Source organism: Pongo pygmaeus, chromosome 11, assembly GCF_028885625.2.
Source record: "Pongo pygmaeus isolate AG05252 chromosome 11, NHGRI_mPonPyg2-v2.0_pri, whole genome shotgun sequence".
NCBI classification, from domain to species: Eukaryota; Metazoa; Chordata; class Mammalia; order Primates; family Hominidae; genus Pongo; species Pongo pygmaeus.
This window is the reverse complement of record NC_072384.2, coordinates 102,159,557-102,187,458: the sequence shown is the minus strand read 5'-3', so window position 1 is coordinate 102,187,458 and position 27,902 is coordinate 102,159,557. Positions and strand designations below refer to the sequence as shown.

Sequence of the window (27,902 nt, the reverse complement as noted above, 5' to 3'; positions counted from 1 at the left end):
CATTCAAAAGACATTTACTGAGACTCTGCTACATGCAAGACAGTGTTCAAGGTGCTTGAGATACACTAGTGAATAAAACAGATTCCTAGGCCGGGGGTGGTGGCTCACCCAAAGGCAGGCGGATCACCTGAGGTCAGGAGTTCAAGACCAGCCTGGCCAACGTGATGAAACCACATCTCTACTAAAAATGCAAAAATTAGCCGGGCATGGTAGCATGCATCTGTAATCCCACTTAGGAGGCTGAGGCATGAGAATTACTTGAACCTGGGAGGCGGAGGTTGCAGTGAGCTGAGATCACACCATTGCACTCCAGCCTGGGTGAGAAGAGCAAAACTACATCTCAAAAAAATGTAAATAAAATAAAACAGATTCCTATCCTCATGGAACTTACATTCCAGCTGGGGGGAGAGAGAAACAATAAATATCATAAATTGGTAAATCTATTATGGAGCACGACATCAAGTGATAAGATGCTTTAGAAAAATAGGGCAGGTTAAGGGGGATTGGTGTACAGGAGGCTTCCAAATTAGTGGCCCATTAAATAGGGTGGCCAGGATAGGCTTCACCAACCTGTGACATTTGGACAAAGGCTTGAAGTAGGCAAGGGAGTTGGCTGTGTGGATATTTGGAAGAGGGGTTCTAGGCAGAGGGACGAGCCAGGCAAAAACTTGAGAAGAGATCATGCCTGGTATTTTTGGATTATCTACTGATTCTTCAACTTCTTTCTCTCTTTTTTCTTCAGCTCATAAAAATGTATAATCTCTCCTATGCCAAACAAAACACAAAACCTGTCAGTCCTCCCACTCTCTAGTGAGTCCTCCATCTTTCCTATCCTTTTATGCAAGAATTTCTGAAAGATATTCCCTGATTCTGCTTTCTTACCTGTCACTGTCTCTTTAATCCATTGTGCTTTTCTATGACCACCATGCCATGGAAGTTGCTCCCTTGTAGGTTACCAAGGACCGGTAGCCTCCCAAATCCACGGCCTTTCTTTGTTCACACCTTCCTGGCAGTTTTCTTTGCAGGCTACTCAATCTTGGAACGCTCTTGTTAACTTCTGTCACACAGAATGGTTCTAGTCCCTCCCCTCTCCGCACAACACCTCCCCTTTCCACCAATTTCTAACCACTAGTGCTTTGTCTCCTTTGTTGATTCTTCCATCTCCAAGCTCTAAATATGAGCTTTCCCAAGGTACAGTTCTTGAGCTTCCTCTCTTCAGATATGTTCTCTTGCGCAGACACATCCTGGGGACTTCAAGGACCAACAGTGTGTAGATGACACTCACTCACAGCCATCTCCACATCCTGTTCCCAGGCTGGCAGTTCTAATCATCTTATGCACACCAGTACCTCAAACTCAAGATGTCTAGAAGTGAGCTCATAACCGTCTCTCTCAAAGGAAGTACCCAACTGTGAATGATGTAACAAGCCATCTAGGCCCCCAGATTGGAAACCTTATGCCCATTCTTCACCTCCCACTGCCCCCAACACCACACGGCCCAATGATCAATTAGTTGCTGTGGCAGATTCTATTGGTTGTCTGCCCAACAGTCTGTCTCCACTTCTTCCTCAGTCATCTCCTCTGTGATAGGGCAGACTAATAGGTTGTCATGACTATTTAGGAATTTGCCCCTCAGGAGAGGTGGTCCTAGCTTTAGATCAGGAGGAAATCCTGAACGTTCTAAAGCAGCTATCGAATTCCCCTTGCTAGCATTTCGGAAGCAGGTATGTGACAGTCTTATCAGAAGATATAAAGAGAACTGTGCTTTCTTTCTTTCCTTTTTTTTTTTTTCTTCTTCTTCTTCTTTTTTTTTTTTTTGTTGAGACAATCTCACTCTGTCACCCAGGCTAGAGTGCAGTGGCACGATATCAGTTCACTGCAACCTCTGCCATCCAGGTTCAAGCGATTCTCCTGCCTCAGCCTCCTGAGTAGCTGGGATTACAGGCACCTGCCAACACACCCAGCTAATTTTTGTAGTTTTAGTAGAGATGGGGTTTTACTACCTTGGCCAGGCTGGTCTTGAACTCCTGACCTCGTGATCCACCTGCCTCAGCCTCCCAAAGTGCTGGGATTACAGGTATGAGCCACTGTGCCCAGCCTGTGCTATCTTTTAAAATGAAGCATACAGGAAGAGATGGTCTCTTCTTCAACTGGATGTAGACATGTCTGCATGTGATGCTGGGAATTGTGGCAGGATCTTGTGACCATGATAGGAACCAGCCTGAGGACTAAGGCAATGAAGGACACTGAAGATGCAGTGAAGAAAGATAGAAAGACCCTACATCCCTGTGATGTCATTGACCCATCAGATGAATCAATCTTGGAGCCACCTGCTTCTAGGCTTCTTATGTAAAATAATATCCTTGTGGGTTAAGCCATTGAATTGGGGTTTTCAATTCATTACAACCCAAAACATCCTGTTCTTTCTTTTTTATTAGTTTTATTATTATTTTTTTTTAGAGATGGAGTCTTGCTCTATTGCCCAGGCAGCCTCAAACTCCTAGGCTCAAGGGATCCCCCTACCTCAGTCTCCTGAGTAGCTGGAAATACAGGTGCATGTCACCTCTCCCAGCTCCTGTCCTTTCTATAATACCCTCACATTGGGGATCTTTTTTTTGTTGTTGTTGTTGTTTTGAGATGGAGTCTCGCTCTGTCGCCCAGGCTGGAGTGCAATGGTGTGATCTCGGTTCACTGCAAGCTCCAAGTAGCTGGGACCACAGGCGCCTGCCACGATGCCTGGCTAATTGTTTTTGTATTTTTAGTAGAGATGGGGTTTCACCATGTTAGCCAGGATGGTCTCAATCTCCTGACCTCGTGATCCGCCCACCTTGGCCTCCCAAAGTGCTGAGATTACAGGTGTGAGCCACTGCGCCCGTCCTGGGGATCTTCTTATCCCTTCAGTTGCCTGCCTGGCACACTCTCCGTTCATGACAAAGCCTACGTCATCTCCTCTGTGATAGGGCAGATTGATGTTGTCATTGGATCTTATATTTATTTACAGCTAACTCTCCATTAGACTATATGATCCTTGGGGAAACTGTTAATTTTTGTATTTCTATTGCCTGGATGTTGTTGAATAATTAATGAGAAGGATTATTTTATATCTTGGTTCCATTTTGGTCTACTTACAAGATTTTCTTGGCCGGGCGCAGTGGCTCACTCCTGTAATCCCAGCACTTTGGGAGGCCGAGACGGGCGGATCACGAGGTCAGGAAATCGAGACCATCTTGGCTAACACGGTGAAACCTCGCCTCTACTAAAAAGACAAAAAATTAGCCGGGCGTGGTGGCGGGCGCCTGTAATCCCAGCTACTCGGGAGGCTGAGGCAGGAGAATGGCATGAACCCGGGAGGCGGAGCTTGCGGTGAGCCGAGATAGCGCCACTGCAGTCTGGCCTGAGAGAAAGAGCAAGACTCCGTCTCTAAAAAAAAAAAAAAAAAAAAAAAAAAGATTTTCTTGTAATATCCAATGATATTAACAGTTCTTACAATAGAAACAATTGTGTATAAGGATGATAATAAACTTGAATGATTTCATTACTATGCACATGAGATCTTATATCAGGTGCATAGCAACCCACTTAGGGATAGAGAAGAGTTAGAAGTAGAAAATGTGCAGAAAATCAGGGAGGATGAACTAAAATAAAACTGCCCTCGCAATTTATTAATGAAAGGTGTCGAAACTAACCAAAAGGTGTTCATCTTCTCTGTCAATGTAACCTTCAGGAAAAGACCTTCTGAGTTGTTTGGTTCTAAGAAGTGTAACTTTTCAGAGTGACTTATTTTCTTCCAGCATCCACTGGAGGCTCTCAGAGATTTTATTTTTAAAAGGCAAAATCTTTAGAGACTAACTTCAAGGTGGTATTAAATGCGCACTTAAAATATCAGGAAATGTTAGAAGACATCACTATCAACTCTCGTATAAATCCTGACACTATGTCAGCACCGTTCAACAGAACTTTCTGCAATAATAGAAATGTTCTGTATCTGCATCATGCAATATGGCAGCCACCAGCCTCTGAGCTATTGACATTTGAAATATGGTCAGTGTGAATGAGAAACTGATTTTTACATTTAATAATTAATTCAAATGTAAATATAAAGTCACATGTAGCTAGTGGCTACCACGTTGGATAGTGCAGGTGTGTGTTTTATGTGTCCTGGTAGCAGTCAGGATAGACTAGGTTATATTATAATAACAAATAACCTCAAAATATTAGTGGCTTAAAACAATAAAGTTTTACTTTTCTCTTCCACTACACCTTCATCATATGTCATCGGGGAACTCTGTTCTACATCTCCTCATTCTGGGATCATCTTAAACACGGCTGGTCACTGCAACCAAGGGAAAGTAAAAAGAAATTTGAGTCAGATGTGGTGGTGCACACCTGTAGTCCTGACTACTTGGGAGGCTGAGGTAGGAGGATTGCTTGAGCCCAGGAGTTTGAGTCTGTAGTGTGTGATGATCACAACCTGTGAATAGGCACTGCACGCCAGCCTAGGCCACATAGTGAGACCCCTTTTCAAAAAACAGAACAAAAAAAAAAAAAAAGGGAAGAAATTTGGAGGGTCTTATACTGGCAATCAAATGAATGCTTGGCCCAGAAGTGACAGAGATCACGTCCACTCACAATTCATTAGCCAGAACTAACCACGTGGCCATACCCACCCATCAGAGAGCCAAGAAGTGAGACCCCATTATGGATGCCTGGAAGACAGAAGACTATTAGGTGAATAGTCCTAGTGGCTAAGTAAGCCATCACTAAAATAACTAGTCCCTCAAACTGAACAAAAATAAATTATATTTTTTAAAGTCTTGTGTTGATCTATACAGAAGAAACAACAAAAACATGGGATGAAAAAATATGCACAAATTCCAGGAATGTTTCTTTGATAAAATTGAGAAATGAAAGATTTAAATGTTTTAGAGTCTTATAATATTTATTAAGCTTTTGAATAGGTAAATCCATTAAAGGAAGCGCAAGCATAATCATATGCATAAGGTATATGCATATGCATAAGCATAATGTTCTTCCATTATAAAGAGGATAATTCTGTCAACTTCCACTTAATAAAATCAATTTTTTAATAATAAAATTTGTCTATTCATTCCTGCAGCAATAGTATCTAACCATAATTCCAAGTATAGTCTGTCCACAGCTGTTCCAAAGTCATTATTAGAGAATCTTGGAATTAGATGGGACATTGGAGGTCAGCTCTTCTAACCTCCAACATGGGAATCCCTCCTATAGCTCTCATATCTTTAGGGAGGCAGAGGAATCCCACTACTGTCGTGGGAACTCATTGTATTGATGGACAGGTGAAACTGCTCAAGAACTCTTGCTGATGCGTCAACAGTAGCACCCCTGAGCTTTCGATTGGTACTAGCATTATCTTTGGGGGACAGCAAAATTATACTATTAATTCATATTGTACTTAAAAGTGCCAATTTCCACTAAGTCACAGCCTTTTTTAAGTTGTAGCCCAAAGTGTAAGAATTTAAGTCGGATGAAATTTGATGGAAATAAGTGTGGTTTTGGCCTGCTGTTCATTGGCTTCTAGCAAGGTGTCTTTTGAATCATGATCCAATACTAAATAGCAGCTGCCTCTGCAAGAGTTGTATATTCTCTAAATTTGATAGGTGTCAGGAACATTGGAGAGCCAGGTCTGAGGTTTGCATCTTAACTCTGGCATGCTACTATGAAGGAGTTATTTAACTTCACTGAGCCTCAGTCTCCTCTTTTGTGAAATGGAAGTCATAAATTAATAATAATAGTACTTACTCCAAGGAGTTGTATGAATAAGTTGTCCATGTACTCTGATTTATTCGAGTAATTAATAAAAATATTTGACCAGAATAGGACTCAAGACTGAACCTTGTAGCACACCACGGCTGGCCTTTCTCTGGGTTAAATAAACACCATGATTTGAGTACATATATCTGCTCCATCACCCAGCGTACACTGTTTCATCTTTCAGGTATAGCTGGACAGTCTTTGTCAAATGCCTTACTAAAATCAGATACTTACTCAGGCAGGTTGATTTGGGCTACCCATGTGTCTTTTTCCTTTTTCCATCTCAGACGTTGGGGGATAGTTACTATTTTTTAATTCTCTCTTAATTAGTTCCTCCTTGTTCTTCCAAAGGATATACAGAGGTCTCTGGTTTCTAGGCTACTACATTTCCTGAGATGATCCCTAGACAGAAGGGATTTCAGTTTCCCTGGCTTCTTTTAGAAGCAGTCATTGTATAAAACGGCACACATGTTAGCTAAGACTGATCTCTCATTTTACTTGAGGGGTGTGTGTGTGTGTGTGTGTGTGTGTGTGTGTGTGGTGTGGTGGTGCAACAGGGCTTAAATTACATCTTTGGAACTCTGCTCTCAACTACTTATTCAATATCTCCACCATCAAACCAGCGCTTAGATTCCCCATCATTGTTGCCATCATCACAGACAATTAAGATTCAGTAGGAGGAGATAGCCTGAAATTCATTTCTAATCAGCAGCCAAATCCAAACTTCTAAAATATGGGTTGGGTGGTAATACGTTCTGATAATCCAGTTTAGTGAAGGAGGAAGTGCCCCCTACAAAATAATAATAAATAGTCCTCAGGAAGTCCTTTCGTTAACAATGTTATCCAAGAAACCATCTTTTTCTAAACTTTAGACTAGTTTTCTCCTTGCCACAGAAATCCTTTTGTTGGGAGAAATTGTAAGTGAACACAGGAGTGGCAGGTCTCTGTAAGCACCAGCTCGTCTCCAGATTCTTTTAAATTGTCAGTCTCTTATCTGTCTTTTTGGGAAATCAACCTTCTAGCCCAGGAATGTCTTAACAAATGCCAAAATGAATGAAGTCATTCAGAAGCCCTCTTCTTAGACTTAGTTTATGTCTAGTTTTTTAAAATCAATCACTTAAATTCTATGCAAATGACAATAGCAGTAACCTTCCATTGCATTTTCTTCCAGTATTATGTACTATCGCCTTGAACACAATATTTAAACTATTCCAGGTCATAGGCGAGGGCATAAAACCCCTTGTTCAGTATGGAGTTAGATTTGAAGCTTCTTAGTAAGCTGAAGCAAATGAAAACCGAAACTGCAGAAATACAGCCCTGGAAGTGAATGAAAAATAAACACAATCAAAATAATGAACAACAGAGTATCGATGAAGGAAAATCAGTTAAACATTGCAAAGTTATTGATGGCATTATATATATTGATAGAAAAGGTAACGATAAAGCATAAGAGAGGCAGCATCTTAACCCTGGTTATAAGAACTAAGAAAGCTTTACAAATAATCAAAATCTATCTCCAGATGGCTTCTATAAGCTATCATTGTAACTCACCACCACCAACTGCTCAAAACATGCCAAGCTTTGAAAGAATATGTGTAAAGCCCTTACTGTAGTGCCTGGTGTGTGGTATCTATCCAGTAAATTTTAGTTCCCCTCTATTTCTCTGTTGTAGACATCAGTACACATTTTTTCCCTGCCTGAAACCGACATTTTGAAGCTCTTTCAAGAATCTTAATTTTGAGGCATTGCTGCCAGTTACGAAGTCCTATACCCCAATTTACATTTTGACTCTCCTGAAAAGTGAATATTTTAACATAAATTCAATTCACTGGAAAAGATTTACAGGCCCCAAGTGTCCATGTGATTACTGCTTTTAGTCTCTTTAACTCTAGCACTCTAGATTTTGCTGATCCCAAGCCATTTATTAAACAGTTTAATTGCTCTAGCTTTTCCCTCTTGTGGCTCATCTCAGTTTTATCTCCTTACATTCGTACCAAGGCCTAGGGACATCATGAGATTACTCCAGCAGAGGCAAAATCTGCCTTCTCCCTTCTTCAATTGCTGGCAAAGGCCACAAGCTTGACATGCTGCATTTGATTGATTTTCTACTGTGACCAATTTATGTCTACAGGTAATAGTTCTTTGTGGAAGGTCACCGTAGATCAGAAAGGCAAAGTTATCTCCCTACCTTCCAGCTGCTTAAGAAAATAAAATAACGACAATAGAAATAATAATAATGTTAATGAAGCACCACCATCTGAGCCCATTTCCATTAGTGTCTTTGATAATTTTATGAAGGGTAAGCCCCCCACTTCACAGAATGCAGCTAAAGTTCATTCTGTCTTTATAACTAGCAGGTTTAAAATAATTGTACAGTAAAAGCTCTGCTCTAGAGAATATTTTGCTTGGGAAATACCATATTATATCACCAATTGTAATTCTAAATGTATATTGTCAAAATACAAACTTAGGTATTTCATAAAATGCTCTGAGGATCAGCTGTAATTTTAAACTTCCCTGCTCTTTGAAGACAAGACAATGATCTTAGAAGAGCCAGGAAGCCGATATTTTTAATGTGTATATGCCTTTAAATCGTGACAGCCAAAGATAGAGATCAAAAGAAAGAATGAAGAGTGAATCCAGCCATGTGAGTGATATTGTTGGGGGGTGTGTAGGGAGATGCCGGTGGTTACCATCAATGCCCCTGGGAAGCACGGCCAAGCTGTGGTTGTCAAATGGGTGGCCAAATCATAGGATAATGCTTGTGGTTTGGGATATAGCCAGGGTCACCTAGAGGGCAGGCAGGCTGGCTGGCAGGCTCTGCATGTGGGCTCTACCTTGATTCCTCTATCTTGATTGCTGTCCCATCTACCACCATGGAAGCCCCAGTATAGGAAGTGCTCTTGAGACATCTATAGGGTTGTCTATACTACGGTGACTTTTGGAGTTGACCCACCTGGCTTCCTGTGCCTGCTAGCAGTACTCATTTAAGGGTACGGTGGCTTTGGGAAAATCCTTCACAGCACCCCTTCCTCCTCAAGATTACCCTGGAAGGTAATTTGTGCCACAAAAGTGACCAACCATCCTGGTTTACCCAGGACTGTGCCAATTCTAGTACTTAGCATCCTACATCCAGGAAACCCCTTGGTTTTGGGGAAAACTTTGACAGTTTGTTACCCTTACCAGGACAAAATTTTGCCCTGTCAGTTGACAGTGAGAATTCCCTAGTTAAGGGAAAACAGTTGTTTTCAGTTTGCAAAAGTTGCACCTTAGAGTCTATACAAATAGATTTCCAGCTGGGCACTGTGCCTCACGCCTGTAATCCCAGCACTTTGGGAGGCTGACGCACCAGGAGTGCAGTGGTGCGATCTTGGCTCACTGCAACCTCTGCCTCCCTTCATCCCACCTGTGTCGGCTGAAGATCTCACACCGATGAGGAAGCGTGGAAGTTCTGTCTTAGGAGCTTTATCCCTGCTCCGGGAGTGGAAGAGAAAGGCAATGCATGTAACTATTCTCTTTGCCCAGCCCAGGCAATGGAGGCCTGAAGAGGCAAGGCCACCTGTCCTAGAGTTGGCGAGGAAGAACTAGAAACAGCACAGAGGTGCTCTGAATCCCTGAGCAATGTCTGGACTCCACCTGGCATCAATTGCTTTTCAATTTGTTCCATAAGGAGCCTCACTGTTGCGACCACTTACCTGGAAGAACCTTGGTGATCTTGCCCTTTCTTTTCACGAGCATTTGCTAAACTGGGCTGGGTGGTGACTTTTCTGGTAGGAGGCCAAAAGGTCACACATTTCTGGCTTTAGCCTCACTCCTGAAACTGTAAACAAAGACTCCTCTGTAGGAATGAAAAGAGAGAAGCACCAATATGTTATTTCCTGGGATTTTTTGTGGTATATTTTTGTCTGTTGTAATATTTGCCACCTGAAGAAATGTCAAAACATGAGCCAGACTTATTTACTAATAATTCATACTGACTCATAGATGACTCACTTTACTCAATCCAATAGTTGGCAAGTGCCTTCTATTTAATTCAATTTAATGCATATTTACCAAGTGAACACTTGTGCAAGGCAGTATGCTATGTGTTGAAGATGATAAAAATAGGAATAAAACTGGGAGGGACACACACATACAAACAAGGACCAAAAGTGAGGCACAAACAAAGGATTATGATAACCTCTCCCTCCAAGTCTATGGAGCACAAACAGAGCATAGACAAGGTGCCCTTTGAGACCTGAAGGATTACTATGCCCTCAATAGTGAAGGACTGCCAAGGAGGATATTCCCGGTTGAGGGATCAGCATGAGCAAAGATATGAAGGAAGAAAAGTGTTTGAGGGAACTGCAAGTCATCTTGCATGGTTAGAACAAGACAGACTGGGAGATAAAGTTGGAAAAATAGTTGGAACCAGATGGTGAAGGGAACTAATATCATGTCAAGGAGTCCGGACGTTAGTTAGAGGGTGATGTTCCAGAGTGATAGGCAATGAGCATCACATTGGGCCAGATATGTTTTAGAAAGTTTCCAATTTTATTAGATACATTAGGCTATCTTTTTTTTTTTCTTCTTCTTCTTTTTTTGAGACAGAATCTTACTCTGTGGCCCAGACTGGAGTGCAGTGGGGTGATCTCGGCTCACTGCAGCCTCCGCTTCCTGGGTTCAAGTGATTCTCCTGCCTCAGCCTCGCAGTAGCTGGGACTACAGGCAAGCACCACCACATCCGGCTAATTTGTGTATTTTTAATGGAGACAAGGTTTCATCATGTTGGCCAGGCTGGTCTTGAACTCCTGACCTCAGGTGATCCACCTGCCTCAGCCTCCCAAAGTGCTGGGATTATAGGCGTGAGCCTCGGTGCCTGGCTGGCAATCTATTTATATAGACTCTAAGGTGCAACTTTTGCAAATTGAGAAAAAAAAAACTATTTGAAAATATATATACTACCTTTGATGTCCAAATCAGGTATTTGGTTAGCTCAGAATACCGGCAGTTCGCATTTTCCCAAGTGCCTGTGTTTGTTAAGTGCTTGCTACTCCTGAATGCTCGCTACACTAAAGCTACAAGCCAATTCCTCCAAAAGTTGACATTGCAAGGGGCTTATCTGAAAAGTAGGGAAAATCAAACTTCCTGGCAGATTGCTGTAAGTTTAAAGAAGATAATATATGCAAAACACCTTGTGTTAGTTTCTGATACACAATATGTTTTTAATAAATGGTAGCCATTGTTACAAGTATTAGCACAGATAATCTGAGAAAAATAGCAAGAGGCAGCAGCCACATTGTCGCCAAAGCACATCTGCAAAATTTGCTCAGGGCCCCTTTCCACTTGGGCATTGCTTTTCCCAGGTTCACAATTTGCATAAATCTGGGGTGCTCAAAATACCTCACAATTTAACAAAAAGAGAGGCTTCCGTCCTTAGTGCACCAAAAGCATAAAATGCCTTAATAATACCGTTTGCTGGAAGCTGCTCACACCCAAAGGGAAGAAATAAACTTGCCAGCGCTGCTCGCCTGGCCTAAACTTCTGCTCTTAAATGCTGTGGGTAATCTGGGGTCTCGTCTTCTTGTATTTGGAATCGCATATTCCAAATAGGCTGGAAAGGGGAGCCATCATACCATTTGTTGATATGCATAAGACATTTTCACAAGGACATTATAATATGCAATTTTGTATTCTACTTTCTTTTAGATCTTGTCATAGCATAGACAGTTAAATGGCTAAAATAAACAGTGCGTATACTTTACCAATTATTCTCAAATCAACTCAAATCCAAACGATTTGGGGAACTTCTCTAGGGGAGAAGTATCCTCTTGCCTTGGGGACAGTGGCATGAAAAGCTGGGATTTCCCTCCGGCTTCCTTGCCCCTCAAAAGCAGCAGCTCCTCAAAAGCAGGGAGGGAGGGAGAGAGAGAGACACTATCTGGCAGAACATGCTGGGAAGGCAACCGGTTAATCAAAAGGATTCCAATTTGGCCGTGGACTGCCAGACTCTCCTTCCCAACTCATAGAAAAAGAAAAAGGAGGAAGAAAGAAAGAAAGGGAAATAAAAAACGAAAAAAGCTGCAGCGCGGCTCTCCTTCAGCAATCTCACAAATGCAAAACCTTCCACTCTGGCGACTCCTCATTAGCTTCCCGAGGCTGACAGCATAATTATCGCAGCTGCTTCACTCTTAGAATAAATAAACATGAAAGCGGGTGTTTAAAAATTTTTTGAGAAGGGAAATTCAGTCATCTAGACAGTCGGCAGGACAAGTTTATTTAAAACTTTTAGATTCTTATGTATTTAGATCATTTCGGAATGAGATAATGAGATAGTTGTCTTTTTAGTCTAATTGAGTTCCTAAGCTCATGGCTGTTGGCTGTCACCCCTTTCAAACTTTGCTTTAACTTTCCTTCCTTTAGAAATCTGATCCTGGTGTCTCCATTTACTCTTCCTGGGCTGATAACCTGGTGAAGGCTCAGTGCACTGGAGTGCAGAAACTGACTTAATGGGATTGAGGGGCTAAATAACCTTTCACAGGAAACAAGATAATCAAATCTCTTTTACTTGCCCATAATGGCTAAAAGAGAAAGCGCAAGCCAAAAAAAAAAAAAAAAAAAAAAAGGTTGAAAATTAAGCTATCATTTCAAAATGTCTTGTAATCTTCCGTGTCACATGGGTTTTGCAGTACTCTCCTACATCATCAATCCATCAGCTGGAGATGCTTAGTGCATTTAATTATTCAAAGTGCACACATCCTCGTGATTATGCGGTAATTTTAGCTCATGTGTATGTATAGAGAATTCATATCTTCAAAGCCCAGAGGATCACACAGCACTTTAAAACGAAGCTGCTAACTAACATGAAGTGCACTTAAAACTCTGACTAGGGGCACAAGACACATACATTTCCGATTAAAGCAGATGATCTTTCCTTTTAAAATTAATTATGCCTATTTATTTTTTCCTTTCCCTCCTGCCCTTCATTCTCCCAGGACCAAATTTATATGAACCCTTGCATTCAGTGAGTTAGAAGCATTATAAAAATAAATATTCTGTCAATCTGGGGTAAAGAAAACTAGTGTTAACCCATCGTGCAGATGGAGAGACTGAGGCTTATTACAGCCAAAACACATTATGTTGGGAAACAAAAAAGAAGAAAACTCAGGTCCTTTAACTCTCAATCCACAGCTCAGACTGCCTGTGCCATTTTGTTTTAACTTATTCTTTTAAACAACGAAGACAATATAACACCAGTTTAAAGAAAGCTCTGAGAAAGGAAAAGAAATGACCTACAACCCCCTAAACTAGAATAGCATTTTTATTTTGTACACTACCTTTCAGTTTTGTTCATGTGCATATTAATTTTCACAGGTACATTATAATATGCAATTTTGTATTCTAGTTTCTTATAGCTCATGTTATAGCATAAGAACTTTCATAATATCACACACTTCTATTAATGATCATTTAAAATGATTACATAGTACTCTATGTTGAGTCAATATACCAACATTTGTCCAATTGTTTCTCTGGTGTTTAACAGTTACATTGCTTCGTTTTATTTAAAAAATTGTAAAACATTATAGACAACACTGCAATGAACATTTTCATTAATCTAGGTTTTAGGGTTTTTCCCCCATTCAATTATTTCTTTGGATAATTTCCAGGAACAAACGCAAAAGGTATAAGGCTATGATCATTTTTATGGCTCCCGATATGCATGCTATAACACTTTGCAAAAGTTTCAATACCATCAGCAGAGAATCATTTTACCACAATCTCATCAACACTGGGAGCTATTAGGTTACAGGAAAAAATAACTAATTTAACGGTTATTTGTATTTTTTTAATCCCTAGTAAAGCAGTCGATTTATTCCATGTGTTGCTGTGCTCTTTTTGTTTCCTCTTGCATAAATTGCTATTTTATGCCTTCAACTCATTTTCCATTGGATTCCTTGATGTTTTCTTATAAAACTGAATGAGTTACAGGTGAAACAAAAACATTTATCACCATCGATTAAGAAATCTTGGCCAGACAAGGTGACTCATGCCTGTAATCCCAGCACTTTGGGAGGCCAAGGCGGTGGATCACCCGAGGTCAGGAGTTTGAGACCAGCCTGGCCAACATGGTGAAACCCTGTCTAACTAAAAATACAAAAATTAGCCGGGCGTGGTGGCACAGGCAGGTAATCCCAGCTACTCGGGAGGCTGAGGCAGGAGAATCTCTTAAACCTGGGACATGGAGATTGCAGTGAACCAAGATCATGCCATTGCACTCCAGCCTGGGTGACAAGAACAAAACTCCATCTCTAAAAAAAAAAAAAAAAAAATCTTAAAACCCAAGGCTGATTGCGTATATTATTACAAGAAAAGAAAAGAAAAGAAACTAAGGTAAGATGGCGTTGAGGAAGAAGTTGGTCCTGGGGCGTAAATCTCTATTCAACTTAAATTGAGCCCTCTTAATTGTGACATATTAAACACGCTACCTGGGGACGTGTGGAATCTTTCCCAGAAAAGCTTTAAAATAAACACAGTACATGAGAGAGTGGGAGGAGCACAGAACTGGGCATCAAGATCTTGGTTCTAATCTTGATTTTGCAGCTAAGTTCCTATGTGATCTTTAGCAAGAACAATGAATAGTATGAAAGGAGTAGCTTTTAGGAGTCGGATTTGAAGTAAAATCTTGGCTCTACAATTTTCTAGCTGTGTGACTTCAAGCAATTAGCCTACCTCACTTCCAGCTGTCTAATCTGTAATATGAGGATAACAATTCCAGCCTCACCAATTAGTACATAGATTGATAATTTATATAAAGCATATAGATGTCCAATAAAAGGCAGGTATGATTATTCTTCCCCGGGCATCAGTGATTCAGCTATATAATGAAGGTATGGAATAAGTAGTCTTTAAGATCCTTTATAAATAACTCTTTTCTGAATTATTTATCTTTACTTGGAGACTCAGCCATGAATGTAACAAATTTAACCAACTTAAGGGCTTGGTAGGGCTGAGGGACTTGGTTTTCCCAGACTTCTCCCAGCAACACAATGCTATGCAACGCCATAAACCACGTCTCAACCCAGTATCTCCTCTAATGTATTGAAATGGATTGAGAACAACTTTGTGCATAGAAGGTGGGAAAGTGTGTTATGGAGGACATCTCCAAATTTGCTTCTTAAGGGCTGATTAATGGAGGATTTAAAAGGTGGACAGATTGGTCTGAGTTATGTTACAAACTCCTAGAAGTAGCATAGAGTCAAGAGAATGGCTGAGAATCTTCCTTCCCTCTTTTCCAACATCCCCAGCCCCTGAAACCTGGCCTCATAGAATGACAAAATATTCTGGTTCAACTTTGAATAGAATAGACGATAAAACCAATAAACAGAATAGGTTTGAAATTATGTGGAAGCATTTAGAGTGAAACTAAGCTTGATTAGTACATGTTAAAGAATGTTTACATTGTTGCAAAAAGGTATACGATGGTAAGAAAAACTACAATGGTATATGAGTTAAGACTGAGCCACTATGATTAAAAAGAAGACAACTTCAGAATGATCTTAGATGGTATTGAGAGGAACATGACATTCCTTTGCATGTATGCCCTTCCTCCCCAATCATCCAGACCCATCATCTTTCAAGGCCCGCTCACAAAATCATCCTGGATCCCCACAGCTGGAGCTAATCTCACCTCCTTCAAACACTTAGATCACTTTATTTGTTTACTTGATCTGCGGCTGTTTATATACTTGTCTTATTTCCTAAAGGACTGTAAGCTCTTTGAGGACAGGGTCTATGACTAATTCACTTTTGTGTCCTTTAATATCACACCTCACAGACACTCAGTAAACCTCCAATAAATGAATGGAACATGATTCTCCCACCATGCAAGAAATTTGAGTCTATGCTGCCTCCATATTCTCAGAGATAAGCAAAATAACTGGAACAGATTCAGAAGAGAACAATAAAACAAAATGACTAAAAAGTGGGAGAAACAGAATTTGTATTTGGAAACAAAGGTTAAAGGAATTCAGCCTAAAGTGGCCTTTGGGAAGTGATATCATAGGGACCTTCCAATATATTAAGGAGATAACACTCAAAGAAGGCCGGAAGTTCTTTTATTGGACCAAAACAAAACACGACTCAGATTTTAACAGGGCAATGAGGCATGCTGAAGAACTTTCGGAGTATAGATATCGGGATGGTGTGATCAAAGGTAGAGGTAAATGCCATGCTTTCTTCCATCCCTATGTGTATATAAGTATACGCTAACAATGGGGCCTGTGGTACAGCATTTTTGCAAAATTACTTGTGAAACAATTGCAAGCTTTTAAGATTTTCTCCCCCTAAGATGCTAAAACCCATTTTAAAGGAGAAGGGGATTTAGTCCAGGAAGGAATGGGAGACTCAAGTATGAGACTTGGCTAGCAAGCAAAATGGGACCAACCCAGAGAGAGAGAGAGAGAAAGAGAGACAGCCTTTGATGTCCTGACGATCAAGGACCACGGCTTAAAGACCAGACTCTTAAATCACGTGTCATTTACTGCCTCAGATAAAAAATACTTTTCTGGATCAGTGTCTGTAGTTCAAAATGGCTAGGTTCCACAATCAGTCTTAACTTTCCAAGGGTAACATTTGGAAGGTTTCCTGCAAGAACAGAGCGGAGCCAGTTTTAAGAAGGGGCAGCTTAATGATTTTCTACTACCCCCACCCCCAAATCATTAAACAGTGTTCCTTTCCCAGAGCCCAAGTTCATGCTGAGGGCAAAGGGAATTAAATGAAGAAGCTGAACCTGCAGCTAAGATTAGAGAGTTGCCAAGGGCCTAATTTTAGGTCCTAGCTGGCCCAGCTGACGTCCTGCCCTGCTGGCTCAGCCACGAGGACCACAAGTGTGGCTGTAAGCCGGTGTCTGAGTGGGAAGAGCGACTCCCTGGCCATCTGCAAAAGCAATTAGCTTGCTGTTGGCTGTGTTTTGAGAGGGACTACCAATAATTTCTCCTTCAACAAGTGTTTCTTCAGGTGTTCATGAGTCAATAAGGGAAAATGTCAGAACTTGGCAGAAGTTCCCACATGCTTGCCATTCTAATATTCACACTTTTCCACTTCAGGTGCTGTCCAAAAGGAAACTAATTCTGGAATTCCTGGTTTTCATGGCAAATAACCCCCTGATAAATGCCCTTTGGCTCTAAGCGTACTGCCGCAACCTAGGGAAAGCATTGTTCGGGACTTCTCAGTGTCATGAAAATAGAGATGGACTGGAACAATTCTTTCACTTTGTGTGGAATTTCTATGCCGCTCCTACACTGGGATTTAGGCTGTCCTTCCACTCTCCATGTATTTCCCAGTCCCAGGCTTTATGCTTTAATTGTCTCCTTTAGAGGGCAGACAATAAGAGCTGGCATCTTCCAGATCAAAGGGGAAACAGAATATATTTTAAAGTGACAACTCTGTTATCCTGCAACCAGAATAAAACCAGAATAATAAGATGATATAAATATAAGCCTCTAAATAATTTTATACTGAAATGCCACCAGAGAGCAAAATTTCTTGCATAATTATGGCAGAGAAACTCTCCTTACAAATCACTCACAAGAGCATGCCGACTTTTGCACAATTCTCGTGCCTGGGGCAGCCCTCCTCAGGGATGGAGTTTCTATGTCCCTGCAGATTGGGAACTGTGATTACCCACTGGTGTGCTCTGTCTGCAAAGGAGGCTGTTAATAAAGGCTCATTGCCAGGGGCAATGAAAAAGCAGGCTGGCACTGCCAGGCCAAGGACCGCATGTCTTAGTAGATAATGTGCTGGTGGTGAGGGCCACTGTCACGAAGGTGCACAAACCAGCCCTGGCTGCTTCTGTCTCTTCCTCTCTTTTTCTTTCCTAGTAGCTTTGCTTTTTCTATCTACTTGTCCATCTGTCTCTACACATATTTCTACACGCCCACCACCCTGCCACACACATACACAAGCACGCACACATGCTCGTGCACATGAGTGCACGAGCACACACACACAGAGGCATACACACCCAATCTTGCCCCCGCCTTTCCCTGTCTCTTGGCACCGGCCCTTTCATCTTCTCCCTCGGGGATTCGAGATGTCGCTGCAGGAAATGCTTGTCCGCCGAGGCAGCAGCAGCAGAGCCCTGTGGCTTTGACAAACCTCATTTAATTGGGAGGAAGCCAGGAGAATTTGAAAGAACTGAAACATCCACGAAACTCCTTTTATCAGGCATAATTTAAACTCTGCATGGAAAAACCCCTATATGTATAAAGAAAAGTCAACTTCCCTCCTGCTGTGAGCACTCCTGGTCTCCCCCTCCAGTGCAGGCAGCCTCCTGCAAGATTCCATCTTTTCATTTTTCTAAAAGTGTCAAAGTAGATTTGGGCTCTGTGACTGGGCGAACAGGGAAGGAATACAGATTGTTCTCTCTCTCTCACATGCACACACATATACACAAATACACACCCAACCTTAGATACCCATGCACCAGGGCCCCTCTGTTGGTGGCTTTGCTTTTGGGTCAGCCAGGAAAAATCAAAACCCAAGTTTCTAACAACACATCAGTTTGGACAGTGATTGTTTCTTCCTAATCACCTTGCGTCAGGCAAAAGCTGGAGCCTAGAAAACTTTGAAGATCCCCAGCAATTCTCAGCATGTGGAATAACAGATCTTAAAGGAGGGCCAATGGGGAAAGTTTCTTTAAGTGAAGAGAAGGGAGTGTGTGTGTGTGTGTACATCCAAGCGTGTATACTTGCATGAAGTAGTAGAGTTATAAGTCCCAAGTCTGAGAGGGGAAAGCTGAAAAGGAACAATCTAGAGGCTTGGACTGGGAAGAGGAGATTGGGATGGGAGTGGCTGGGGAGGAATGGGGCTGAAGTGGGGGCAGAGGTAGCAGGAAGGGAGTGAGAATTGTGGATCTGCCTGCAATGTCTTTTGTTCCACCCATATGCCTCTCCCCTCTTTCCAAATTCCACTTTAGATTCACCTCCAGTCCAATCCATCTCATTTGAATTCTTGTTCCTCCAAAGAATTGCCTTCAACACACACATAGTCTCTGCACATCTGCAGTTGATTATGCACAGATTTTTAGCTGTTTAGATATGATTTGTGCTGATATGTGTGCAAGGGTGCCCCGTTTCCTCTTCCTCGCCCTCTTTTCCTCCCACTTCATAAGAACCTGGAGGCCAAGGACAAGTCTCTTGTTTTCCTCAACTTTTTATGGCACTTAATATGTTCCTGACACTTAATGGCAATTTAATAAATACTAATGACTGACTCTTTCTACAGGGTTAAGTAAGACATTAACCCCAGTTGTATGGTTATGGTTATTTGTGGAGATCCGAAATGACTCACCTTAGTCATAAAACAGACTGCCTCAACCAGTCCCAAACTAAGCGCTTTGGACTCTGCTGCAGGACCATGTCCTAGACACAGAGGCGCTTCATCTGCAAACTCTGGCAAGGTGGACTAGGCTGTTTCCACACCTCTTGGGCAGTAGGTCCTCACCCTGTCCCCATCCTTATCTCACTGCACCCCATCGCCACTCCCCCACACCCCTTCCAGTGTCCTCTTCCCAGTCCCAGCCCTTAGGCCCTCCCTCCTAAGCTTTCTTTTCTCTGGCTTAGGACTTCTAAAACCAACCCTGGCTGCTTCTCTCTCTTCTGTTTTTCTTTCCTGGTAGCTTTGCTTTTCCTGTCTACTTGTCCCTTGTTCCTAAAACTATTTTTAGTTGAATGGTGGATTTTTTTCAAAGAAACCTCACCTAAGGATAGTCCCCCATGGCCACTGCCCACATCCTCCTGTAGCCCTTCCTGGCCACAGTCCAAGAAACATGACGGGAGTTCCAACCACATGATCCCTCAGCAGATTTCAGATTTGGAAGATGACTTCAGGCCCAGGCAGCAAAGGCTGATTCCAGGGTAGCTTGTGTTTACAGCAGGTGGGCAGCCTGGGAGGAGGCCTCCCTTCCCCCAGCACCCCACCCCAGCACTGCCTTCTGCAGCTTGCTATTACCAATCAAGAAAGGCCCAGCTCCCTCTCAGGACATATCCGCTTCACCTATCATCTTACTCTCTGCAGAAAGGGAGAAGAGTCTTGTTAGAAACACCGGTGTGCCTTCCTAGCAGATGGTAGCTAAGGCAAACAACTCAGAGACAACGTCCATCTCATCCAATTTCTGAGTGTAAATGTGTACCTGTGAAATGTCTGGACCATCACAAAGAGGTCCTTGTAACCTCTCCCCACCAGTGCTTCAGAGTTTGAGAGAAGTTCATGCAAAACTCAGACAAGATTGGGTCCTATCTTGCTTCTCCCAGGCAAATTGATCTCTAACTTCACTCCTGGGGGTAAATGCTATGATTCTCTGGTGCTAAGGCAAACTACTTAAGACACCAAGACTTACACACACATGCACTCATGCACACACACACACTCCCTCGCTCACCATCAGGAAGCTGGTACAGCTGAGATGGCAGGGCACTGAAATAATCATGAACAAGTGCTTCCTGGGCAGAGACGCGGTCTCTGGGAAAGCCTTTCAGCATCTGGGAGGCCAGGTCTTCAGCTTCAGGAACCCTGCCCAGCCTGGAAAAGTGGGAGAGAAAAACAGTTTCTCCAGCAGCCTCCCTTCTGAAAAACAAAGGGAGAAAAACAAAAAGTAAAGAAAAGGAGATGGCTAGACTTAGATTTTAAGTAGAATTTTCCTGGAATTGCTAAAGTTGATGGCAAGTGGAAAAGTACCCCCCATACTAAACTCTTACTGACTGTCCTGTTACTAAGTTGAAGGGGAAAAATCTCCTCATTCTATCACTCAGCTCCCTTGCCCTCCACCGTGTGTCTGGGCACCATGTACAGATAAAAGACACAGGAATATAATTACAAACAGAAATATATAATCAAGGATTCTTTTTGGAGGAACACCACAACCCCAACCAAGCAGAAAGGCCTGATTCAAAATACGATCGAACTCTGAGAGGCTGAGGCAGGCAGATCACTTGAAGCCAGGAGTTCGAGACCAGAGTGGCCAACATGGTGAAACCCTGTCTCTACTAAAAACATAAAAATTAGCTGGGCGTGGTGGCATGCACCTGTAATCCCAGCTACGCAGGAGGCTGAGGCATGAGAATCACTTGAGCCTCAGAGGCAGAGGCTGCAGTGAGCTAATATTGACCACAGCACGCCAGCCTGGGCGACAGAACAAGACTCCGTCTCAAACAAACAAACAAAAAACATGTTCAAGGCTCTGGACTCCAAGGGTGGCAAGCACAGAAATCTGGAGGGGAGAAAGCACAGAATTCTAAAGAGGTGATTCTGGAGGGTGAAGCTTGGGTAGAAAATACACTTGTTTGCAGCTCAGCCAGGCTTATTAGTTAGGAAGCTCTCTTGGTTCCCCTGAGATGGAGCAGAGGAAGAGAGATAATTAAGTACTTAAATCACAGTAAGGACAAATCCTCAAGTTGATCTTATGTTGAAATATATATCTGGAGATGAGCAAATTCATTTATTGAGCAACTACTATGTGCTAGTAAGTGGTTGGCTTTGGGAGACACAGGACAAGACTGTCTTCTGGCAGCTCAGGTGGAGGAGTCAGATGTTCATCAAATTATCACACAGATGTCTAAGTACAACTGTGAAGAAAAGAATCCTATGGTCTGACTGTATCTCTCCAAAATTCAAATTTATGTTGAAACCTAATCACCAAAGTGATAGTATTAGAAAGTGGGAACTTTGGGAGGTAATTAGGTTATAAAGGAGGCTTGAGAGAGCACTTTTGCCCTTTCTGCCCTGTGCAGACATGGTAAGAAGGTGCCATCTGTGAAGCAGAGAGCCCTTGCCCAACACCTAAGCTGCTGGCACCTTGGTCTTGGTTTTCCCAGGCTCCAGAGCTGTGAGAAGTACATTTCTATTAATTGGCAATTACCCAGTTAAGGTATTTTGTTATAGCAGCCCAGGTATAACATTTTGGTTCCCCTGAGGTGGAGCAGAGGCAGAGAGATAACTGAGTACCTAAATCACAGTAAGGACAAATCCTCAAGTTGACCTTATTTTAAGGGTTAAGATAGCCTCAATACCTGACCTAGAATGGGAAGAGGTGGTCAGGAAAGGATTTATTGAGGAAGTGGCATTTGAGCTGAGAGTTGAAGAACGGAGGGCAGGCAAGTGGCAGGCCTTGCCTGACAGGGATCTGTGGTACCTACACAGACCCTAGAGTGGGAGGGAGAAGCCAGAGTTTTAAGAAGGGAATCAAGGCCAGTTGACTGGCCCAGGACAAAAATGGGGAGAGAGGCCTGACATGAAGCTGGGGAGGGTGGCTTGTGGGTCTTCATGTTTCCTATTTACTTACAACGCTTGAAAGTCTTTGCTCATCTAATGCCAATCATTTATGTACACCCAACTCCACAACCCACACGCAGGTTTATAACTGGAAAGGCACAAGAGGGAAAACTGTGCATATCCCAGAGGGCAGCTGATCATGGGACTGATGTCTGACATTCAGAATTAAGTTGTATGGCCATGAAATACCACAGCAAATCCCCAATTAAGCAGACATAGATGGGCTTACTTAATGCCAAACACACCTACTGACTTAAAGCAAGAAAGATCAGATATTCTTTCCCTTCCAGGTGCCGTGATGCAGAGATGCTGGAAGTCTTGGCCCAGAATTGTAATTTACCTAATTTTTGCATAAGATTTGCATTAAAAAATTTGAGCTATTTGATTCCCAAGACATGAAACTGTTTCTGCAAACAGATAACTACCTTCAAACTCAGGAGTAATTGCTTCATAGGCAAGATAGAGAAGAAATTTGCAAATTTCCAAATCCTTGCAAATTTCCAGACCAGTTAGGAGAAAAAGGAATTGGGTAGAAGTCTACTCATTTGCTGTGGCCTGAAGGACTGGCAGATATATTCCTCATCCAGGGTATCCTGTCCAGGCAGAGGTTTTTTAGGGCCCATGAAACGGGGTTTGGAAGAGGAATGTTAGTACAAATCACTAGAGCCTAGGATCTGTCTGGAAGGAGACTCGGGAAATCTCATGAACAAATTTTAGCTGGTCCACCCACACTATTGGGTGGTGAGGTGAAGTTTGTGCCAAAATTGGGCCCTGAATCCACTTTCTGCAGGCTTCATGCTTTCTGGTTAAATATGAACTTCTGGACATGGGGAGGGCGGGTAGGTGGTGGGGAGCAATGCATCTATCAGCTTCCACCTCCACAGTCCCACCCCAATCAGCGATTTGTTCTCTCGAATACTCCCCCAACATTAACCCACAACAGATGGCTCCTGAACTGCCCTGTAGTGGGGGCTGAGGGGCTGCAGTCTGATTGGACAGGGAAGTCTGGGAGACCTGTTTTAAACTTGTGTTAGCATGGCAGACATATTGTTTTTACTTAGATTGTGTTTATGTAGAGTGTCTGGGGAAGCCAAGAAAGGCTAATGGAGTTTACAGGGGTATTAGGGGTACCCCTCTTCTTATAAGAACAGGTTATTTGGCCAGAGCTTTGCCTCATGTCTGTTATCCCAACACTTTCGGAAGCAGAGGTGGGAGGATCACTTGAGCCCAGGAGTTCGAGACCAGCCTGGGCAACATGGTGAAAACCATCTCTATCAGAAAATACAAAAATTAGCCAGGTGTGGTAGCATGCACCTGTAGTCCCAGCTACTCAGGGGGCTGAGGCGGGAGAATCACCTGAGCCCAGGAGGTCGAGGCTGCAGTGAGCCATGATCGCGCCACTGCACTCTAGCCTGGGTGACAGAACTAGACTCTGCCTCAAAAAAATAAAATAAGAACAGGTTTTTGTTTTTGTTTTTTTTAAACCAGGTGAATGAATAAAAGAAGGGTAGGTACTAATTAGTGCAAGGACCTCTTTTTTAGGATTTTCCATTTCAACCAACAGAACCTACCCTCACCCTCCCCACAGGGTTGTTTCAGGGCTTCTGGTAGTTTCTGGACTTGTTCCAGTCTCACAGCCTCTGAACTATGACTGCTGCCCTTTGCTTCTCCTTCTCCTTCGCCGGTAGAGGTGGGCACCAGGGCAAAGTGGGCAAGTGAAGACTCTTCCTCCTAGGAGCCAAGTGTGTGCCGGTCTCCCCTGTACAAGCCAACTCCACCCCACATGAACACAAACCTTCACTGGCAGCACTGGTAGCAAGACCATCAGGATCTGGGCCTTTGGCAAGCGCCCCAGTAATCACCGCCTTGCTATTGCACATTGAGCTCTTTTTGCAAGGCTGAGGAAAGAGTCCCGGGAAAACAAATGTTACTTTTTGGGCACAAATGTTGATTTACTGACATCTTCCGTGTTTGTATCATTATGCTTTTTCCTGTCACCGATGGCCTTGCTTGCTACCAATTGCCTTTCCTGTCATAGTTGTACACATGGCCACCACCTCTAACTCCCGCTGGAACAATTATCCACTGGTTACAACCCCTACTTTAAAAATAAACATTGGCATAAAAAAATGATCATCACAAATGTTAATTTGCCTACCAGCACCTTTCCAAGGTAAATGTGAATTCATACTCTTAGGTTTGTGATGTTAACTACCAAACATGACAGGAGTATCTTGCAGAGGTAGGAAAATCCCCACCCAATTAATGAGAATCTGCTATTAAAGATTAAGAATCCTGTGATAAATCAGTCCTTCTAGTAACATTTCAAGAGGTGAGAAGTGTTCCAATGCCAAAATAATTCATACTTATTGTAGAGCAGTTAGAAAATGCAGAGAAGGAAAATTATGACTAGCCTATCACTCTGAGATAATCCTCTGATACTCAAAGATAATCACCATTGCTTGAGGTCTTTGTTTTCTTCAGTCCTTTGCTTTTAGACAGGTATAGTTTTTGTTTTACAAAAAAATGGGATCATGCTATACATGCTCTTATAACCTACTTTTTCCATTTAACTACCTTGATCATCTTCTCATAACTTTGAATCACTTTCTAGGACATTATTTTACTGGCTGTTATCGTTTGATTATGTAGGCATACCATAATTTACAGAGCTAGACTCCTATCTGAGTTGTTTCCTTTATTGTTGGGATGGAGGTAGTACTATTAAAATCACGCTGTAACAAATATTCTCAAAGAGAAATCTTTGTGGGTTTGTGTATATTTCCTTAGGATAAATTCTTAGAATTGATGTTCAGTTGAAGGATATATACAACATGTTAAAGTATTTGATTCATACTATCAGCTAGAAGAGCTGTAGATTCATACTATCAGCTAGAAGAGCTGTACCAATTTCCATTTCTGCCAGCAGCCTAAGAGTGTGCTCATCCCTGTGGGCAAGGATAATAAATTCATTCCAACCCACCTGAATTGCCACAGGCCCCATTGCTTATAAAAGTCATAAAAATAATTAAAATTGTGTATCAATCCTAAAAGATGTGCTGGGGGCCAGGACAGCTACATGTAATCTTAAAAGTCCAGAATAGAAACACAAACAATAAGAAAAAATGAAAATTGAGTTTTGTGACTGTGTAAAACACCATCTACTAACCCATCACTCCATACTTCTAAAATCTGGTTGTTCTCGGGGGTCTGGGACAGCAGTTTTGATTTCCTAGCACAGCCTGGCTCTGAGTATAAAAGTCTCCCAGCCACAGCACTGCCACTGACCTCCGAGGTGCAGGACAGGCTGGTCAATATGAGCTCAGCTGGGTTCTTTGTTTTTCCCCCTGGACCTACAGGAAGAGGAACAGGGCAGGGATAGAGTAGGCACTTTTTAAATGTTCTCAGTTTGGGATGTAGTAGATGCCCACAGTCAGAAATACATCCAATACTAGGAAGAAACATTGCAGAAGCTGTCCTAAACATTGCAGAGCTGTCATCTAAAAAGTGAGTGCGTACCTACTAGGCCCACATTAAGGAGATCACCATCAAACCTCAAGCAAGCCCCGGGGATTCATCTACAGGCCTGTGAATGGTTCCACTGCACCTCTGAAGGGATTGTGTAGAAAAGCCAGTGACACTTCGGCTGCTTGTTACTTGCCACATCTGCAACCTGATTCAACAGCCAAATCCACAGAGACCTGGGTTCCGGATGAATCCTGGCTCTACCACTTACTTAGCTGGACTACCTTGGTCAAGTTACTTAACTTCTCTCAGCCTCAGTTTCCTCCTCTTTGACCTGGGAATGATATTTGTAAGGATTAAATATAATAATATATGTAGCACCCTGCTAGGTACATAGTATATATCCCATCTAACGTTAACCCTTTCACAGAGCCCTTCCCAGAGCCAAGAATTTTCCCATGTGATAATCCAGGCTAACGCTGCCAATGGAATTTTCCATGATGATGGAGATATTCTATTTTTGCTCTGTCCAATATCATAGTCACTACTCCAATGTGGCTACTGAGTCCTTGGAATGCAGCTAGTGCAACAGAACGGAATTTTAAACTTAATTTAAGTAAATTAAAAGTTAAATAGTCACATGTGGCCAGTGGCTACTGTATTAGACAACATACCTCTAAAGACCCCTAAACATTACTTCCCCCCTACTTTTTTTTTTTTTTTTTTTTTTTTTTTTGAGATGGAGTCTCACTCTGTCTCCCAGGCTGGGATGCAGTGGCACAATCTCAGCTCACTGCAACCTCCGCCTCCCGGGTTCAAGCGATTCTCATGCCTCAGCCTCCCGAGTAGCTGGGACTACAGGCACATGCCACCACACTCGGCTAATTGTTTGTATTTTTAGTAGAGACGGGGGTTTTGCCATGTTGGCCAGGCTGGTCTTGAACTCCTGACCTCAGGTGATCTGCCCACCTCGTCCTCCCAAAATGCTGGTATTAGAGGCGTGAGCCACTGGGCCCAGCCTAGACATTACTTCCTGTGTTAAAGATCTGAGCAGAGAAGCCAGAAGTCTGAGAAAAGGTGACTACATATCGCTAGGGGACAAGGGAAGGCGCAGAGGCCATGGGTGCTGTATCGTCAGAAAAGCCAGAGAGATATTCAGAGAATTCAAGTCTTGCTCAGCCCTCGAAAGAAAGGCTGGTGGGGTGATAGCAGGAGGCTGGTGAACTATCTTCTGCCATGGGACAGGGGCAGCTGCAGCAGCAGCAGGAATATTAAGATGGTTCTCAGGTTGAGAGTTGCCATTTACTTTGGAAGCTGATGGTGACATGAAAGAAAGCCACGGGACAGTGCTAAAATCCACATATCTCTAGGTAGAGGGGAAGAAGCCTGACTATACTGCTCGTCTTGAATGAAGTGATAAACCGTAGTTCCCTAGAACCTGTCTCCAAAAGGTTTCAGGTTATACAGTGCTTTTGAAAATAAGAGTGGAGGGTGCAGATGTCCTGGAAAGACCTGTCCCTCCCAATGAAAGATCTCTGGTAGTCCATAGTTCTATGTTCCTAACCTATTTTACTCTTTGTACCCTGAAATTTATTCTATGCGGAGGCTTTTTAAAGGAAATGAACAGTAAGAGTGAAGAATTCAAACAACTTTTGGTTAAGTTAAATTCTACCATATTTTCAGGGAAAAACAATGTTCGAGTGTTCAGTCAGGATCTTGGCCAGTGAAACTCTTCCACTTCTCCCCACCTGCAAGAGTGTGTTTTTCTTTGACATTTGAGCTCGTTTCCCCTGTCTCTGATGTTTTCCTCACTGCCCTTTTTGCCTCCTCACTGAAGCAAAAAGAACAGAGCCTCGGCTAATTACTCTCAGATCAAATAATACTGGTTATTGTAATTGGTCATTGTCCGAAAACACTGAGTTCTTCTTAGCCCGGAGGTTGCCTGGCACAGCTTAGTTAGCTAACTATTCCTGGAATGTCTCTATTATCTGTTTTACTTTGCAAAAGAAACTAGGGATTTGTTGAAAGCTGGTAATAAAAGTCTGCCCTGGTCTGAGCCGAGACTGCGTAGAGAGGGCCTGGGAAAGCATGACCCCCATGAATCAAGTTGCCCCCCCTCCAATAGCCACTCAATGATGTTATTTGGTTTCTCTGTGTCAGAGAATAATAAACCCACTAGGTTTTCTTGCACACCAACACTCCCTCGTTCTCAGGGCCTGGGGCATGGCTGAGAGACACAAAACAATTTTAATGACCAAACTCACTGAAAGTAAAATGGTTCATAGAGAAAAACTAACAGACTCTCAGGGGTCTGGCGCTCCCAGAGGCATCTT

General features: G+C 42.6%; 1 protein-coding gene across 1 annotated transcript in view; it reads right to left on the bottom strand.

Annotated features, from left to right (window-relative positions):
* Positions 1–4,917: 4,917 nt before the first annotated feature.
* The window catches only part of CDK15 (cyclin dependent kinase 15), a 96,077-nt gene continuing 73,092 nt past the window's right edge, over positions 4,918–27,902 (bottom strand). Inside the window, exons 13-15 of the mRNA XM_063647801.1 lie at positions 20,216–20,400; positions 9,489–9,631; positions 4,918–7,110 (exon numbers count right to left, since the gene is read on the bottom strand). Of these exons, the coding sequence (XP_063503871.1) occupies positions 9,522–9,631; positions 20,216–20,400 (295 nt within the window). The 3' untranslated portion in view covers positions 4,918–7,110; positions 9,489–9,521. The remainder of the gene's footprint in view (positions 7,111–9,488; positions 9,632–20,215; positions 20,401–27,902) is intronic.